This window comes from Cervus elaphus, chromosome 33 (assembly GCF_910594005.1).
Source record: "Cervus elaphus chromosome 33, mCerEla1.1, whole genome shotgun sequence".
Taxonomy (NCBI): domain Eukaryota; kingdom Metazoa; phylum Chordata; class Mammalia; order Artiodactyla; family Cervidae; genus Cervus; species Cervus elaphus.
Window position 1 is genome coordinate 45,687,923 of NC_057847.1, and position 18,912 is coordinate 45,706,834.

Sequence of the window (18,912 nt, forward strand, 5' to 3'; positions counted from 1 at the left end):
TACATGTAAAGGGTCTACTAGATTTTTCTTAGTCATAAGATATAAAAATCTGGAAGAAGTTATCCAAATTTGAGGGTGTTGGGGAGTTCTTGGGGGTAGAGAGAAGAAAAACTGATTTTGATTCCTTTGCAATAGAAGAGCCCTTTAGAGCCAAGGTTGCTGGGGAAGGGAGAAGGAGAAGGGTTCCGAGGGTCGGGAAGAAGACCTATTCCTTACTCTGCAAGGAATAATTAAGCCATGGGATATGTGTGTATGTGAGTGTGTGTGTGGAATAATTAAGCCATGGGATGTGTGTATGTGTGTGTAATATGTGTGCCTTACAAAAACACCCCCTTCCCCTATTAATCTAAACACTTTAGATAATTTAGAGAGAACAGCATTTGGCATTTCCAATGAAAGGTTTTTGAATGGTAAAAAGAAAAAAAAGATTAAGACTTTTAGAAATATTATTAAATCATTTACTCAGTAACAACAATCAGCAGGTAACATGAACAAGTGTAGATATTCATTTCCCATCTGGCCTGAGTAAGCACTTTCGTTACACAAAGCTACCCTAAGGCAGGTTTTCCTGTGGCCAGGGAAAGCAGTATCTTAAACAGTCCATCTTTCTAAAATTCAGGTGACTATTCCTAAGCAGGTATTTGGAAAGGAACTGGAACAATTAAGGCTTAATTAGAATGAGAACAAAAACAACACAATTACAAAAGAACATTTAAATAGGAAAATAAGGAAACTATACATAAAAAATTATACATATGCACACACACTGTATCAAAATACTTTTTCTATTTCGGTAACCAAATTTTGGAGATTAGAAACAAACTAATTCAAGCATTCCTAAAAATAAAAATGTCAAGTCTATATTTATTAAAAACAAGATAGTATCAGTTCTGTTGAAGTAATCATATATGCACCAAGATAAATATTTGGCATTGTGAAAATGGAAAGAGGGAATAGCTTTTAAATCTCCTCAATATTATCATTCCTTAAATAATTAAACTTTTTTCAGTTACTTTTCTGTTAAAAATAAGTACTTAGTTTTAAATGTGAGGCCAATGTGCTTTTCTTAAAAGACAAAATACTTATTAAAAATGAGAAGTATTAGGTTTGCACCAGATAAAAAATAACATTTACATTTGCCTAGAAGCAACAATTTAAAAAGATACAAATTCAATATATAGTAGGAAAATATGTAAAAAAAAAAAAAAAACCACAAAGAATCATACCCCGTTAAAAAAATAAGTGCACCTTCTATTGATTATATATCAAAAACTAAATATTCTGATTTAAAAGTAGCTTCTATAAAATGTCAAAGTAGTAGGCATTGTTTGCTTTTCTAATACAATGAATAAATAAGAAATATTTCTATCTCAAAAGTACTAACAGTATTTCTTAGCAAAAATGTAGTATATACATGTAAAGGCAGGCTTTGATACAGGATGTTCTGCACCCAGGTTTCTGAGTTTGATTTCCATTAAAATGTTTTCTACAACTTATAAGGACAACACACACAAAAGTAAAAAGATGAGGTAAACATCTTACACTTTTAAGAACTACTTGAAACTTAATACTTATATATTCCCAATGCCTAGGCTCTAGAATGATGCTTAAAAATTCCTCCATAATGATGATGATATGACATGTATCTGAACCACATAATAAGCAGCAACTTTCTTGGTCTTGCGAATAGGCAGTGATGTTCTTCAGTTATTACAAAGTAATCATGACTAAGTTTTGTCCAGTATTTTGCTTCAGTGCAGGTTTACATGAGGCACCAAGCTACAGTAAGAGCAGCTACAATGCCATTCAAAATTGCCATACTATAGCCCATGTGGAAGGAATGTCCGGTCATTTTCCTAGGGGGAGAAAAAAACAGATGAAAAAAGGAAAATGTAATTTGGTATAACAAAGACACTATCAGTTTTTACTGAAAATGCTTACAACCTGGAAACACGTTTCCCAAACATTGTTTATACATTAATACACAAGTTAAAAAAGAATATTAGACAGCTGCAGGATTAGTAAAGATGTAAGCTCTCTGTCAAAAACTATCTTGTTATCAAATATTATTTTTCAATCTCATTAATTGGAGTAAAATGCTGTTTGATCCCCGTAATTTCTTTACTGTGCTTCACAGTCACATGTGTGTACCATCACCTAATTCTAAAATATAAATCTTGTTACTAATCCATTACAAGCATATTTTTTCATTTAAATTAGCATTGGTTTCCCCACTCTCTTGTTCTTACTGGTAATTTAAAATACATATTTTTTCCAGCATTTGTCCTACTTGTACCATGTTTTCTTAGATTACATGAAACTCTACTTTTTCTCCAAGCACTAAAAACAGCATTTGTCCATATGTAAATCATTAACAGATTACGTCTACTATAAGCATTTCAGTTTTCAACTCAATAGGTTACTTAATTTAGGTGGCTTTCAGTGGGTTCCCAGGTGTCAGTAAAGACACTGTTTTATGATTACTATAAGGGCCAGCTAGCTCATGTGCACATATTTTCCTTGACATTTGTTCCCTTGATCATGGAGCAATTTTACTTATTTTACTACATTTTCTTAACATTCTTTACACTAACTCTATTGCAGTAATACTCTTTGCTTATCCTAATAAGGATGAGACATGCTAAAAAGAATAGAAGGTAGTGTCCAATTGGTGTCAAAGGCAGAAAAGAATCTTCTCAGTGGAGCAATCCAAATCAAGGACATAGAGGGAGGTATACTAGTAGTAGTAAGAATGTCAAGTTGTTAAGTATTAAACAATAAGGGCCCTGGACTGAGAGGGTTACCATGCCCCTTGTCCTCTTTAATAGCACAGATCAAAACCAGGGAAGTATTTAGATAAAAATTAACATCTGAAGAGCACCTTATTATAATGATTCCAGTCCAGTAAAATCAGGAGCAAAGACTAAAGAATTCACACTTTTCAAAGAACAGCCCCTTTGCATTCACCTGGGACTACAGAAGACTTGTATTCTGAGAGCCTCCTGTTCTGGTCCATGGGAGTTATTACTCTCTCCACTCAATCTTTCTCATCTGGGACCAGTTTAAGATGCTTCTCATTTGCTCATAAGGGCTATTCTACCTAGCTGTATAACCTACTATTTGGTAAAATAAAACAGATAACACTAAATACTTTGCCCCTTTAAGAAAAAGAAATTCCTCTAACAAAAACTGGTGAACAGAAATCTAATTTTAACTGTCAACATTATCATTCATTGTAAAAACAAAACATATCACTAACCTGAGAATATTTAAATTTACACTAACAAAGTTAATCATGGAACAGAATTTCAGGACTTTATTGTTCTCTTCTACTAGTCTGAGACCCCACATTCCAATAAAAATAGAAAAATCTCTAAACTACAGCTTATTAGACATTAGGAAATTATAATAACTACAGTGCTGACATAATTGAATTTTACTGAGCTGTACAAGCTCATATGCTCAGTGGCTCTCACAAACCAGTAAAACAATGAATTTTAATAACACTGAAGAAATACTCCAGAGCAGTGGTTCTTCTTCTTTCTACCACCTTAGACAAACCATGCTCCCACTGTGAACACTGTAGTGGTTGTCATGCATGTACTGCCAGGCAAGGGACTAAAAATATTTGAGGAATTTCTAGTTTAAAACTGCTTTTTAAATTCACATGATTTTCCTCCCTGAAGAAGATATATAGAACCCTTGGCAGGTTTTCTCTTCTATGACCTACTTGTGATCTTTGAAGTCCTGTAAAAAACTGAAGGTACTTTGATTCCCCTTTGTCAAATACTCCATAAGATGTTATGGAAAAACCTGAACAAACTTTTAGCCAACCCAATATAATGAAAATTAACATGTGACTTCATTTAACATACTAATTCAAAAATTTTAAGACCTGACTATTCATTTGACCATTTAAAAATAAATACAGAATACACAGAGAACTCAATGACAAAACCAGGATGTTTCCTAAAGTAAATGTTAGAATTCCTAACTGTGGATTTTATTATGCTGAGATATAGTTCTATTCCACCGCAATACATTTCTGAAATCAAAACGGAAATAAATGGGAAACATTTAATAAGAAAAAAATACTAGAAAAAAAATACGGTTACAAAGCAAAGTTCATAATACAACTTTTTCTATATCCTAAAAGATTATAGTTATAAGAAGGTACCATTTTGTTTTGGTTCTAAAGAAATCCTTTCTAATAATAAAGAATCCTACAAAAAAGTACTCATGTGAATCCTGTTGGTGGTTAAGAGTCTTTGAGAGTTTTGAGGGCCAGCTTTGCCACTTTCAAGGGGTATGAAGCCAGAATTTGACCACTGAGCCTCAATTTCCCAAAATGGAAATAAAAAGAAAGTCTACTCTTATAAAGTTATGAGAATCAAGTATCTGGCAATACCAAATAATCAATAGATGTTAAAAAAAAAAAAAATAGATGTTAGCCACCATCTACTATGGAAAAGAAAGCTTAGCTATAGATGAGATTTTGAAAAATTCTTTTGATCTTCTACTTCAATTCTTGCTTCTAAGTAAAACACCTAAATCTAGACCCAACCCAAATCAAAGCAGAGGAACAGGAACATACAAGCAGACTCAAGAGGTGGAGGGAAGAAAGAGACTGAAGAACTACAGGTTTGCGTTTGTGTGTGTGTTTCTGCTTGGTATTACCCTCTTCCAAAAAGTTCATAATCACTTCTGCCTTTATAATTCACAAGGGAACTCAAGACTTCCACTATTTCGATCTAGATTTGTAGTCTGGATATGTGCCTTCTAGCAATATAGTTATACTGATATCTAACAAACTTGTAAAGTGACTAAATCATGAAAGAACTATACCTTATTTTCATTTATTCAGGAATGGAATACATTTCAAATTTAAGATTCAAATTAATTCAATGATTCTGGCAATTTAACTTAGTCTTACTTTTGAACTACAAGTTAAAGCACTGAATAAGCCACTACCCTAAGTCTCAAATCAATTACCTTTGTTTATTTCAGAGAGAGACCAAACAGATGGGCAGCTCTTTTTTCTTCTCTGTTTCGTATTTATTGCTTTTCCTCTAATCATGGTCTGGTTGACTCCAAACTGCATCTCTGTACTATACACTGCTGTGCTCAGTCGCTCAGTCGTGTCCAGCTCTGTGTGGTCTCATGGACTGGGGCCTGCCAGGCTCCTCTGTCCATGGGGATTCTCTAGGTAAGAATACTGGAGCGGGTTGCCACGCCCTCCTCTAGGGGACCTTTCCAACCCAGGGATCGAACCCAGGTCTCCCTCACTGCAGGCAGATTCTTTACCGTCTGAGCCAATACTACACAGTAGTCTTCATTTTCTTGAAGTCTTCACTCATATACCATATTAATTCCTATATTTCCTTTCCCTCACATATATTCCACATTTCAGACATGCTTCTTATGACAGAACTCTTTCAATTTAATACAGTAACATCACTGCCAACTGATTTTGCTCTGAGCAGAAAGCTGTGTGCCAGTAAGAAATTATATTAGTCTTACATTAACGACCAACTGGCTATTTGTCTGTGTGTCTGACTGGCTCAGTAGGAGACAGGATGACTAGTTGATACTAATCTATTCCTTCTTCACACATCTAAGCTGCCTTTTACTGCTCATTCTCTCCCTAGCCAAGACCTCTCTAATGCCAAAAGAATTTTAAGTTGTGTGAGCTTTGTTTGGAGTAACTATCAGTTCTTTACCTGGAATCAGAAATTCTTAACCCAAATCCAAAATCTGAAAGAAAATACTAAACGTCACCATATTTCAATCACTTGCAAAGCATTTCTCTTACATTTCTTTCAGAAACACAAAATGATACAACAAATTACTTGCAAAAATTTCTGTGGAAGATGAAACTGTCGGTATTCCAATTAACTTTACCAGTGTTATTTAAGAAATAAGGGTTAGAATTTCAAAGAGAAAGCTTTCCTCCCTGAGGAAATGCTGTCTCTCATTAAGGAAGAAACAATATATATTACATTCACCCTTTATACTCTAAAGTTCCTTTTTCTGTTGTTGAAGAAAGTCTTTATTTCTTCTTCACTTTTTTAAATTATTTTTTTTATTGGAGTAGAGTTGATTTACAATGTTGTTAGTTTCTGCAGCACAGCAAAGTGAGCCAGTTATATATTTATACACACGTATATCCACTCTTTTAGATTCTATTCCTATAGGTTTAATACTCTATTAAAGAGTATTAAAGAGTCTCCTGTGCTATACAGTAGGTTCTTACAGTAGTGTGTATATGTACCAGGTGGCGCTAGTGGTAAAGAACCTGCCTGCTAAAGCAGGAGAGATAAGAAAGCAGTTCAATCCCTGGGTTGGGAAGATTGCCTGGAGGAGGACATGGCAACCCACGCCAGGATTCTTGCCTGGAGAATCCCATGAATAGAGGAGCCTGGAGGGCTACAGTCCATGGGATCGCAAAGAGTCAGACACAACTGAAGCTACTAGCATAGCAACCACGTGCATGTCAGTCCCAATCTCCCAATTTATCCCTCCCACCCCCTCTCCCCCTTGGTCACTGTATTTGTTTCCTACATCTGTGACTCAATTTCTGTTTTGTAAATAGGTTCATTTGTACCATGTGCTTATATTTCACATATAAGCGGTATCATATGATATTTCCTTTCTCCATCTGACTTACTTCACTTGGTATGATGGTGTCTAGGTCTATCCATATCACTGCAAATGGCACTATTTCATTCTTTTTAATGGCTGAGTAATATATACTTACCACATCTTCTTTATCCATTCCTCTGTCAATGGACATTTAGATTGCTTCCATGTCCTGATTATTTAAATAGTGCTACAATGAACATGGTGGTGCATGGATCTTTTTGAATTATGGTTTTCTCTGGATTTATGTCCAAGAATGGGACTGCTGGATCATACGGTAGCTCTATTTTTAGTTTTTAAAGAAACCTCCAGTGTTTTCCATAGTAGCTGCACCAATTTATATTCCTACCAACAGTGTAGAAGGATTCCCTTTTCTCCACACAATCTACAACATTTAATGTTTGTTGATTTTTTGATTATGGCCATTCTAACTAGTATAAGGTGATACCTCACTGTAGTTTTGATTTCCATTTCTCTAGTAATTAGTGACATTGAGCATCTTTTCATATGCCTTTTGACTAGCTGTATGTGTTCTTTAGAAAAATGTCTACTTGGATTTTCTGTCCACTTTTTTGTTTTTATTTTTTTTGATAGTGAGATATATGGACTGTTTATATATTTTGAGATTAATCCCTTTTTGGTCGCTTTGTTTGCAAATATTTTCTTCTATTCTGTGGGTTTTCTTTTCATTTCCTTTATGGTTTCCTTTGCTGTGCAAAAGCTTTTAATTAGGTCCCATTTGTTCATTACTCTTGGAAGTGAATCAAAACAGATCTCACTGCGATTTATGTCAGAAAGTGTTCTGCCTATGTTTTCGTCTAAGAGTTTTATAGTATCCAGTCTTATATCCACTGAGTTTATTTTTGTATATGGTGTCAGAGAATGTTCTGATTTCATTCTTTTATATGTATCTGTCCAGTTATCCCAGCACTATTTATTGAATGCACTGCTTTTCCTCCACTGTATATTCTTGCCACCGTTTACCTCTGCACTTTCTATCCTGTCCCACTGATCTGTATATTTCTGTTTTCTGTGCCACGATCATTCTGTTTTGATTAAAGTTCTTTATAATTTTCTCCCCTTTCCATTAAACTTCACCAAAATTTATAGCATGAGTTCTTTATACCAGGCAATATACACGGGAGACAAGGATGTGTCTAGTGACACAGTGTGCTAAGTGCTAAAGTTCTGCAGACAGTTCTGCAGAAGACAAAGGAGCTGTGTGGTTTGTAGAAGGGGAGAGATTTTAATTTTAAAAGAACAGTCAGTACCTGAGCTAAAATTGAGTATGATGAATTCAGCATTCTAAACAAAAAACAATATGTGCAGGAGCAGCACACATGGAGAATGCAGGAAATGGTTAATAGTTTAGCATGGTGAGAGAGGAGGACTTGGAAAACTAACTCTCCTTCCACGGGGTGGAGGTGGGGGGGTTAGACCTGGCTCTAATACTTATAGGACTACTTCAGCCTCCTTGAAAATCTAATTCCCATCTTTAAAGTAAGGTTAATAATTCCTCTCTTTAGTGCTCCTGTGAAGACTGAAAGAGATAATGTTAACAAGTACTTCTTGCAGTGTTTTGAATGTACTGAGCACACAATCATTAACACAATAAATGTCAACCATTATTTTTCTCGTGCTGGACTGGCTGGAGTTAATGAGAGAGAAGGAAGAACTGAAGCTGAGGCCAGGTTTCCCACTTTACTGGCTGGATGAAACATCACTCATCATGATAGGGAACCCAAAATACAGGTTGATACAAAGTGGGAAATTTTAGATGTATTCAACTGCAAATACCTATGGGATACTGAAGTAAAAACTCCTAGTAAGCAATAGGAAATACAAATGAAAATTAAAAGGGACGGTCTCAGGAGAGAGACTCAGAATAGGCTAGGCAGACTCAGAAGTCTATTTCTCAGAGTAGTAGCTTATGAAAAGGGATTCCACAAGTGCCAAGTAGGGATGAGAAAGCTGGAAAGAAAAAACAAAACAGAAGGGAGCAGTGTCAGAGAAATTAAGAAAGAAAATCATTTTGAAAAGGAATATTAAACTTTCAAATAATGGATTGAAAATGAATTTTAAATTTTGTAATTAAGAGTTCTGTGGTCAATTTAAGGAGAAAAAAATTTAGTCTAGGAGTGACTGCATAACATATGTGGTAGCAACTATAGTTCACTGTGAAACGGGGACTCTCTCTTCTCTAGTCTTACAAGATACTTAACTATGAAGAGATTTAGGCATGAAGATTTTTTCTCTAACACAGGAGAAACTTGAATGTTTAAAAAAAATCCTAACAAGAACACTGGGCATAAAGGAAAGGCTGCAGTGAGAAGGGGCAATATACACAGCACAGGAAGTAGAATTAAGTTTGGGCAGGGAGAACCACCCTTTATCCTCTGAGATACAAGGAAAAATGGTATGATGGAAGTGGATGTAAATTAAGTTTGTAATTAATTTCATGAAAGAGGGAGGAAGAAGCAGGAAGTTCCCTCATTATGAACTTTCATGAAACTGGAAGTGAGGTCCATTGAAAACTAAAATGCAAAGTGAATATGTGGAATAGACACAGAAAAAAAATGGGACAGGGAAGTAGGATGGATGGATGGATGTGCTGCTAATCACTTCAGTTGTGTCTGACTCTGTGTAACCCTATGGACTGTAGCCCACCAGGCTCCTCTGTCCATGGGATTCTCCAGGCATGGATGGACAGTACTAGCTAGTAAGATTCTAGTTCAGAATATGAAGGTTGTGAACTCTAGTTATTCAGATCTTAGTTTGGATGATTCATCTCTTAGTCTCTTCATCCTTTCTATATGGAACACCACAGCACTTGACCCATTTTAGAATGGATTTGAGGTCTTCTGCTGTTTCAATGTTTTGCTAGCTTTGCTGCAGGCTCTCTTCTACCTGACCTTCCTTTTACCTCTATAACTTTACAATTTTTCAGGGCACGCACTTCATCCTTCCTTCTCTGTACAAGGCCTGGTAAAAGGAAGCTAGTTTTACTTATAGTTCCTAACAACTGTGACCAAGTTTTGATGTATTTACTTTGGCTTTCCATTTTAAAGTTTCTAATTATTTTTCTTGCCAGTAACTTATTTCTCCTAGTCTATTTCTTAATCCTGAAAAACACTTACTGTACTTGGGAAGAAAGAAACTTGTAGACTCACAATCTAGAAGAAATGAGTAAAATTAATACAGTGGGTTTTTATAACCGTCTTGTGTTGTGTGTGTGTTTGCTCAGTCATGTCCGACTCTTCGCGACCCCATGGACTGTATCCTGTCAGGCTCCTCTGTCCATAGGATTTTCCAGGCAAGAATACTGGAGTGGGATGTTATTTCCTTCTCCAATAACTGTCTTACTTTGTTATAATTTTAAACATCCTCAAGCTGTAAGGTTTCTTGTTTGTTCAAATGGCCTTTAGAGAACCCTTTATCACTACTTTATCATCATTTATTCACTAAAACTTAGATGTGCAGTAAAAGTTAACCTGTTTACCATTTAGGTGTGAAGGAATTATTATGGGCTTCCCTTGCCACTCAGTTGTTAAAGAATCCACCTGCAATGCAGGAGACCTGGGTTGGGAAGACCTCCTGGAGAAAGGAAAGGCTACTCACTCCAGTATTCTGTCCATGGGGAAGTAATTATTATAAATTAATGTAAAATGGGATTTTTAAAAAAGTGTGCCATATCCTGACAACTATAAAACTAAGCTGAACAGACAAGTCCACTTGATCTTATAAACATATATGTGTGTGTATATACATATATTTCTTAGATGTTTAGAAACTATAAGCAATGTCTAATTTCAGAGTGGTCCTCTAAGGAAGGCTTAGCAAACTAGGACACACCTGTCCTGCCACCTGTTTCTTTTTATTGGAACGTAGTCTCACTCATTCCTTTATGTACTGTCTTTGGCTGCTTTGGTGCTACAGTGGCAGAGCTGAAGAGTTGTGACAGGGACCACATGGCCCACAAAGTCAAAATACCACTTGGTCCTTTACAGAAAAAGTCTGCCAACTTTTGTCCTAAAGCCTCCCTATTCAAAGTATAATCCACAGATTAGCAATGTATTAGCCTTGCCTGGGAATTCCTTAGAAATTCAGAATTGCAGAATGTACCCTGACATACTGAATCAAAATTTCTCTTCAGCCAGAACCTCTAGTGACTCTAAAAGCCTCAAAGTAAATACTATTACTATTTGGAAATATATAAATTAACAAAGAGATTTCCTGGGAGATTATCACTTCAGAAATCTATCCCACTTCAAAAATCTATCCCAATTGATTTCCACTTGAAAGCTTCAAAGTTACTACAGTTTTAAACAAAAAAATACGTAAATTAAACAATGATAAAATGTTATTTGTTTCACTGTATCGTTATGTTCCTAAAACAGGTTTTGACTTCTTTAGAATGTTATAGGACAGATAACTCGAATAAGAAATCAGGTAAGAAACTATGCAGAAGTTAAAAAAAAAATTCTCCCATTTGTCCCTCTCTTGTTTTTGTGTATATTTACATTGCTAAGACAGTGGCTACACATTGGATGCATTGTATAACTGTGTATGCATATATACATTTGTTTTTCTTTAGCCTTTTTAAAAAAATACATCTCAAAGTAATCTGTCAGGAGAAAATACAGCAAAATATTTTTAGGATGAAGCGCCAGAATAAGACTAAAACTATCATATTAGCTAGCTTACCAGATTATAAGTCTAACCCCTCAAGAAAATTAGAGATACCAAGGGAACATTTCATGCAAAGATGGGCACAATAAAGGACAGAAATGGTTATGGACCTAACAGAAGCAGAAGATATTAAGGATAGGTGGCAAGAATACACAGAAGAACTATACAAAAAAGATCTTCACGACCCAGATAATCATCATGGTGTGATCACTCACCTAGACGCCAGACATCCTGGAATGTGAAGTCAAGTGGGCCTTAGGAAGCATCACTACAAAGCTAGTGGAGGTGATGGAATTCCAGTTGAGCTATTTCAAATCCTGAAGGATGATGCTGTGAAAGTGCTGCATTCAATATGCCAGCAAATTTGGAAAACTCAGCAGTGGCCACAGGACTGGAAAAGGTCAGTTTTCATTCTAGTCCCCAAGAAAGGCAATGCCAAAGAATGCTCAAACTACCACACAATTGCACTCATCTCACATGCTAGCAATGTAATACTCAAAATTCTCCAAGCCAGGCTTCAACAGGACGTGAACCATGAATTTCAGATGTTCAAGTTGGATTTAGAAAGGCAGAAGAACCAGAGATCAAATTGCCAACATCTGTTGGAGCATCAAAAAAGCAAGAGAGTTCCAGAAAAACATCTACTTCTGCTTTAGTGACTATGCCAAAGCCTTTGACTGTGTGGATCACAACAAACTGCAGAAAATTCTGAAACAGATGGGAATACCAGACCACCTGAACTGCCTCTTGAGAAATCTGTATGCAGGTCAGGAAGCAACAGTTAGAACTGGACCTGGAACAACAGACTTGTTCCAAAGAGGAAAAGGAGTACGTCAAAGCTGTATACTGTCACTCTGTTTATTTAACTTATATGCAAAGTACATCATGAGAAATGCTGGGCTGGAAGAAGCACAAGCTGGAATCAAGATTGCCAGGAGAAATATCAATAACCTCAGATATGCAGATGACACCACCCTTATGGCAGAAAGTGAAGAACTAAAGAGCCTCTTGAGTGAAGAGAGCGAAAAAGTTGGCTTAAAGCTCAACGTTCAGAAAACAAAGATCATGGCATCCAGTCCCATCACTTCATGGCAAACATGGACGAACAGTGGAAACAGTGGATAACTTTATTTTTTTGAGCTCCAAAATCACTGCAGATGGTGACTGCAGCCATGAAATTAAAAGATGCTTACTCCTTAGAAGCAAAGTTATGGCCAACCTAGACAGCATATTAAAAAGCAGAGGCATTACTTTGCCAACAAAGGTCCATCTAGTCAAGGCTATGGTTTTTCCAGTAGTCATGTGTGGATGTGAGAGTTGGACTATAAAAGCTGAGCACCATAGAGCTGATGCTTTTGAACTATGGTGCTGGAGAAGACTCTTGAGAGTCCCTTGGGCTGCAAGGAGATCCAGCCAGTCCATCCTAAAGGAGATGAGTCCTGAGTGTTCACTGGAAGGACTGATGTTGAAGCTGAAACTCCAATACTTTGGCCACCTGATGCGAAGAGCTGCCTCATTCGAAAAGACCCTGATGCTGGGAAAGACTGAAGACAAGAGGAGAAGGGGATGATAGAGGATGAGATGGTTGGATGGCATCACTGACTCAATGGACCAGAGTTTGAGTAAACTGTGGGAGTTGGTAATGACAGGGAGGCCTGGCTTGCGGCAGTCCATGGGGTCGCAGAGTCGGACAAGACTAAGCAACTGAACTGAAGTGAACTGAAGGTGTAGTTATATTTAGGTGGAGTGATGTATTTCAAGTGCATACACCACCCATACACACATATGCATGTCTAGAGTCATATGGTTTTAGTAATCAAGATTACAAATACAGAAATAATTATTAAATGTGCTATATGATTATACTTGTATAAAAACAGAAATATTTACATATGTATAGTTTTTTTTTAATCTGAGGTATAATCTGCAATCTGTTCACACTAGTTAATTCAGCATTATTCATAATAAGATTTTGCAGTCGTTAACTAAGTTATACAATTCTGTGCTACATGTATTAATTCTACAATCATAAAAAAATCAATAAAGGGAAGTTTTAAATCAGTCACTGTCCTGGCAAATAAATTTCTCAATTACTATTTGAAATAGAAATGCTATTAAAATATAAAAGCATTAGAAATATTACTGCACTGACTTCAAGGTTTCACAATAATCCTGAGCTAAGCGATTATCTAGAAAAACCTTTACTTAAAAGATGTAAGGTGAGGAAAAAAATATAAATGTATATATATACACACGTAATGTTGAGCTATAATGCATCATTCTTAAAAATACATGGGCTTCTGAGGTGGTGCTAGTGGTAAAGAACCTGTCTGCCAGGGCAGGGAATGTAAGAGGCAAACTGGATCCCTGGGTCGGAAAGATCCCCTGAAAAGAGGGCATGTCAACCCACTCCAGTATTCTCCAGCCTGGAGAATCCCACGGACAGAAAAGCCATTCTGAGCATTTACTCCATTGCATCATTAGCCTGATAATCAGGCTAGTGATGTGCATTATAAATAAGTGTCAGTTATAAAGTAGCCCCCATTTTAATGAAGCAAGTCGATTTATCAATCTACACAATGGTAGACTATGTTAATAACAGAATTCAAAATTTCAACTTTAAGCAGTTCCTCGTTTTTTAAAAAGGATTTTCTTTTTCCTTAGTTTCCCAGCTATACTGCCAACTTCTCTAGTCCTTATGATCTCTTTAATCACTTCTGAATCTCCATTCTATAATAATCTATGCCTCATTTAGAATTTTACCAACTAGAAAATTTAATTGAATCACAACCTATGTTTTGCTGGTATGATATTAACTAATATAATAACATACAGGCACTGAAAGATCCTAACAATAAGCGGAGTTCTTTAACATAGAATTAAAATGTGTGCATTTAAGTTATTTCTCATTGTATTACAGTTTCCTGAAAATTAAAGAGAAATAAATGTATATCTGGTTGGATGAAACTGCATACTAACTTACAGTCTAGTTTACTTATATATAGCAATCTGTTGCTACTGTTTAACTGCTAAGTCCTGTCCCACTCTTGCGACCCCACAAATTGTAGCCCACGTGGTTCCTCTGTTCATGGGATTTCCCAGGCAAGAATACTGGAGTGAGGTACCAGGTTGCCATTTCCTTCTCCAGGGATCTTCTCAACCCAGGGATCGAACCCGCGTCTCCTACATTAATAGCAGATTCTTTACCACTGAGCCAGCAGAAAAGCTGTATATATAGCAGTTTACTTGGTTGCAAACTGAACTAAACATGTTAACTTTACTCATCAGTGTTATCAAGGTAGAAAAATGGCTAAGGACATCTATCTGTCCTGGATACTGTCCTTAGTTAGACAAAGTCCTTATTTGTTAGAAAGTCAGGCCAAACAATACCCCAAAAAAAATGGGATTCCCAAAACTTTAGATTTCATAAGTCAGTTTAAAAATAACACCATGTCTTGTTGACAAACTTGTTTTGCCAAGAACAAGGTTCAAAAACCACTACCATGTACTATTAGCATTATTTAATACAAGAAAGAGCATATTATTATCAAAAGAACAGAACGGGGAAAAAATTTAAAGGATAAAAATCTCAAGATAAATAACAATTACTCAATAAAATATAATTTGCAACCAGTGGTAGGCCACAGTCAGACATCCAGCTTAAATTATGGAAAGGAAAGAAAAGCTCTGGGACTACATGAGATTTATCATCTGATGTATCTGTTGCTTTACCTAGTAAACGTATTTATTGCCTATGAGTGTAGATATCACTGCTTGTAATCCCATTTTGGAGAGGAGGAAATTGATTCATAATTTATGAAGATTGTTGAACACATATAAAGGGTTCCAAGTACAACATTACCAAGTGCAATCTCTTAGGTATTTCTCATCCATGCTATTCTGTGCATATGGACACCTGTGTCTATTCAGCAACCCATACATGACACATTGTAAATTTGTCTATGCAAAAGCCATAGCAAATAGGTGCAAAGCAAACAGCAGCTATATTACTTTGTGAAAGTAACAAAGAAACCAAGAATATTTAATATGATTTCTTACAGGATTTTGTTACATCTATTTAAGTCTCCATTCAGAATTTTAATGGAATATATATAACATGTATATTTTAACCCTTCACTTCAGAAGCCTCTGTGCAATGCCATCAATATATTCATTAATAGTGACAGCTTTACAACTGATGGCTCCAAACAGTCCCTAGAATGAAGATAATGAATAATGAAATGATAGATAATGAAACTTCATGATACTCAAATAGCAAGGCCAAGTTCTTGATCTATCTCTTTTGTCAGTAGCTTCTCTCCAACTGCAATTAGCCATCTGACATCTGTTTCATTAGTCCATGGCAATAAAGAATATCTGATCTCACAAAGCGGCAACTCTCCAAAGTCTGTATAAAAGAGTCACACCATCAATTTATTGTGTTCAATTTAAATCTTGTGTGCTTGGAAAAGAAACTTCTAATTTAAATACTAAAATCACCTACTTCTCTTGATCTTCAAGACTTATATTACTGATCAAGAACTCATAACCTCATTTCTATTATGATTTTACTATTTTGTTTGTACTATATCTTAACCTGTAAGAAAAATAACGGCCCCAGTAATAAGAACAAGAACTTAGAGAAAACCCTTTCACATACAAATGTAATGGAGATTTAAATATTTCAGCATCTGACTACATCCAGAACATTACACAGGAATAACACGTGAGATGTGTTAATTTTCACTCTGTAAAAGTTACCAAAAACAGTTTACCAAAAAGCAATTCAAATGAAAATCAACTGTTCACTTTTCTTTCTTACTGCTAATTTACTCTGCAAATACCAAATACCATTGCAACACAATTTAAAAAAACAACAACAAGGTTGTACAGAAATGTTTAAATTGAATTAAAAGCATGTGTTTGTTGAAACTGAGTGTCCTAATATCCACAAATATCATTTGTGGTTGGAAGAAGCAGAAAGGTGGATAACTCAGAGTGATCCAGACAAAAAAACCAACAGCACCAGGAAGACAGTAATTTGTATATTCACTATAGATTCCCAACCAAATTCTATATATTTTAACATTTTAGGAAATGCACAGGTAAGACCATTTGAGAGGCACCTAAAGTACAAATGAAACAAAAGGGAGGGGGAAGGAAACAACCTTAAAAACAATGATATGGCCGTTCAGACGCTCAGTTGTGTCCGACTCTTTGCGACCCATAGGACATGACAAAAACTGGTTAGAACCAACAAGGTCCAACATGGCAGAAGAGTGAACCTCATCATATGCTCCCTGTAATACCTTAGTATCTAAATGATGCACCCACCAGCCCCATGACAGTTCTGAGGCTAACCATAAAAGGTCAAGAAGTAGGTGGTGGCCAATCCTGAAGTTGCTGCCCCTTCCACAAATTAATTGGGATAATCCCAATCACATATATTACCCATCACATACATTATCGTTTCCCAACTAAATTTATTTCTAGATTATAAACTAACATTTTTACCCTAGACAGGACCTATGATAATCACTGAGTTACCTAACAAGCTGATAACTATAAATCTGCAGCTACATCACTGGAAACAGTGGGAGACTTTATTTTCTTGGGCTCCAAAATCATCACAGATGGTGACTGCAGCCTTGAGTTAAAAGACGCTTGCTCCTTGGAAGAAAAGCTATGACAAACCTAAACAGCATTTTAAAAAGCAGAGACATTACTTTGCCAACAAAGGTCCGTCTAGTCAAAGCTATGGTTTTTCTAGCAGTCATGTATGGATATTGAGAGTTGGACCATAAAGAAGGCTGAGCGATGAAGAAGTGACGCTTTTGAACTGAAGACTCTTGAGAGTCCCTTGGACTGCAAGGAGATCCAACCAGTCAATCCTAAAGGAAATCAGTCCTGCTATTCATTGGAAGGGCTGATGCTAAAGCTGAAGCTCCAGTACTTTGGCCACCTGATGCAAAGAACTGACTCATGATGCTGGGAAGTTTGAAGGCAGGAGGAGAAGGGGACGACAGAGGATGAAATGGTTGGATGGCATCACCGACTCAATGGACATGAGTTTGAGCAAGCTCCAGTAGTTGTTGATGGACAGGGAAGCCTGGTGTGCTGCAGTCCATGGGGTCACAAAGAGTTGGACACTACTGAGGGACTGAACTGAACTGAGATGGTGTTTGTGCACAGGTAATGTGAAATGTGAGAAAAATCATTCTGAAGTGGAGCACTCTGGTCACTGACAGAAAACAGTGAAGGAGAGAACAGAGTGAGATTTTATTAATAAGAACAGACTTTAACTGGATTTGGCAATATTGCATGGGCAAAAGTGCCACAGAGCAAAGGCTCACAGCAAGTGCCTTTAATTGTCAATAAAATGACACTGCTTCAATCAGTGAAATTCTTCCTGTTGATTCGAGATGGGCAAACAAAAACAATAAACATAGTTAGGTGCCAGCTATGCCACATGCAAATTATTTGGCTTTGTGCAAGGCAAAAAATCCCTTGGGACTCAGTGTCTTCATCTGTTAAAAAAAAATGGAGGACCTGGACAAATGATAACCCCTATGGGTGACTTAGAAGAGACTAAGTTCTCCAAAAACCTTTAATATGAAGGTCTAAGACATCCAAAGTGATCCTAGAATATTTGTTAAAAAGTTGTACTTTTTAACAACTCAAGTACATATCTCCTATCTATACCTATCTTCCTCCCCATTCAGAAGGACTTTAAATAAGTTCTCATGCTGCCACCAGCTCAGTCTGGAAAGAACCCCAAGATTCTTTTAGGTTTTGGGTTCTCTCTCTGACTGTAGTATCTTTACATAGGTGGTCATATACTTAAACACATTAACTCCTGAAAACTATAATTAAAGCAGATTACCATTATGTGAAATATTAACTACAGAGTCGGGCACGACTGAAGCGACTTAGCATGCATGCATGCATCGCGGAGGAGGAAATGGTAACCCACTCCAGTGTTCTTGCCTGGAGAATCCCAGGGACAGAGGAGCCTGGTGGGCTGCCGTCTATGGGGTCGCACAGAGTCAGACACGACTGAAGCGACTTAGCAGCAGCAGCATACTGTTAAATTTGCCTGCTTGGAAATCACTAACAAAACCCAATGAGTGAACAGGGAAAACCTAATGAATAGTGAACTAAAGATATTGATTAAATAGGATAGAAGAATAGGATAATGAATTATAAAGTAAGAAGTAGGCAATGCCTAAACAGACACCCCAGGGAATCTAAAGTTACTGCCTCTGCCTCTAGCTCTTTAACAGATTTTTCAGAAACTAAGAAAATAATTTAAAAGTACAACTGACCTAAATTTCCTTTTCTACAAAGAAAATGACGGCTTCCTAATCACGAAGTTTATATATTTGACAATGCAGTATACCTTCTAACCCAGTAAAGTTTGCAAAATCAGCCTGACAACCATCTTTCTTAAAAATATGCCTCTGGGGGTTTTCCCTGGAAGTCCAGTGGTTAAGACTCCGTACTTCCACTGCAGGGGGCATGGGTCTGAGCCCTGGTTGGGAAACTAAGATCTTGCATGCCTCAGTGAGGGGTCAAAAAAAAAAA

At 36.6% G+C, this 18,912-nt stretch overlaps 1 protein-coding gene across 1 annotated transcript in view; it reads right to left on the minus strand.

Annotated features, from left to right (window-relative positions):
* Positions 1-435: 435 nt before the first annotated feature.
* The window catches only part of ARL6IP6 (ADP ribosylation factor like GTPase 6 interacting protein 6), a 34,120-nt gene continuing 15,643 nt past the window's right edge, over positions 436-18,912 (minus strand). Inside the window, exon 4 of the mRNA XM_043894021.1 lies at positions 436-1,856. Coding sequence (XP_043749956.1) covers positions 1,763-1,856 — 94 coding nt within the window. The 3' untranslated portion in view covers positions 436-1,762. The remainder of the gene's footprint in view (positions 1,857-18,912) is intronic.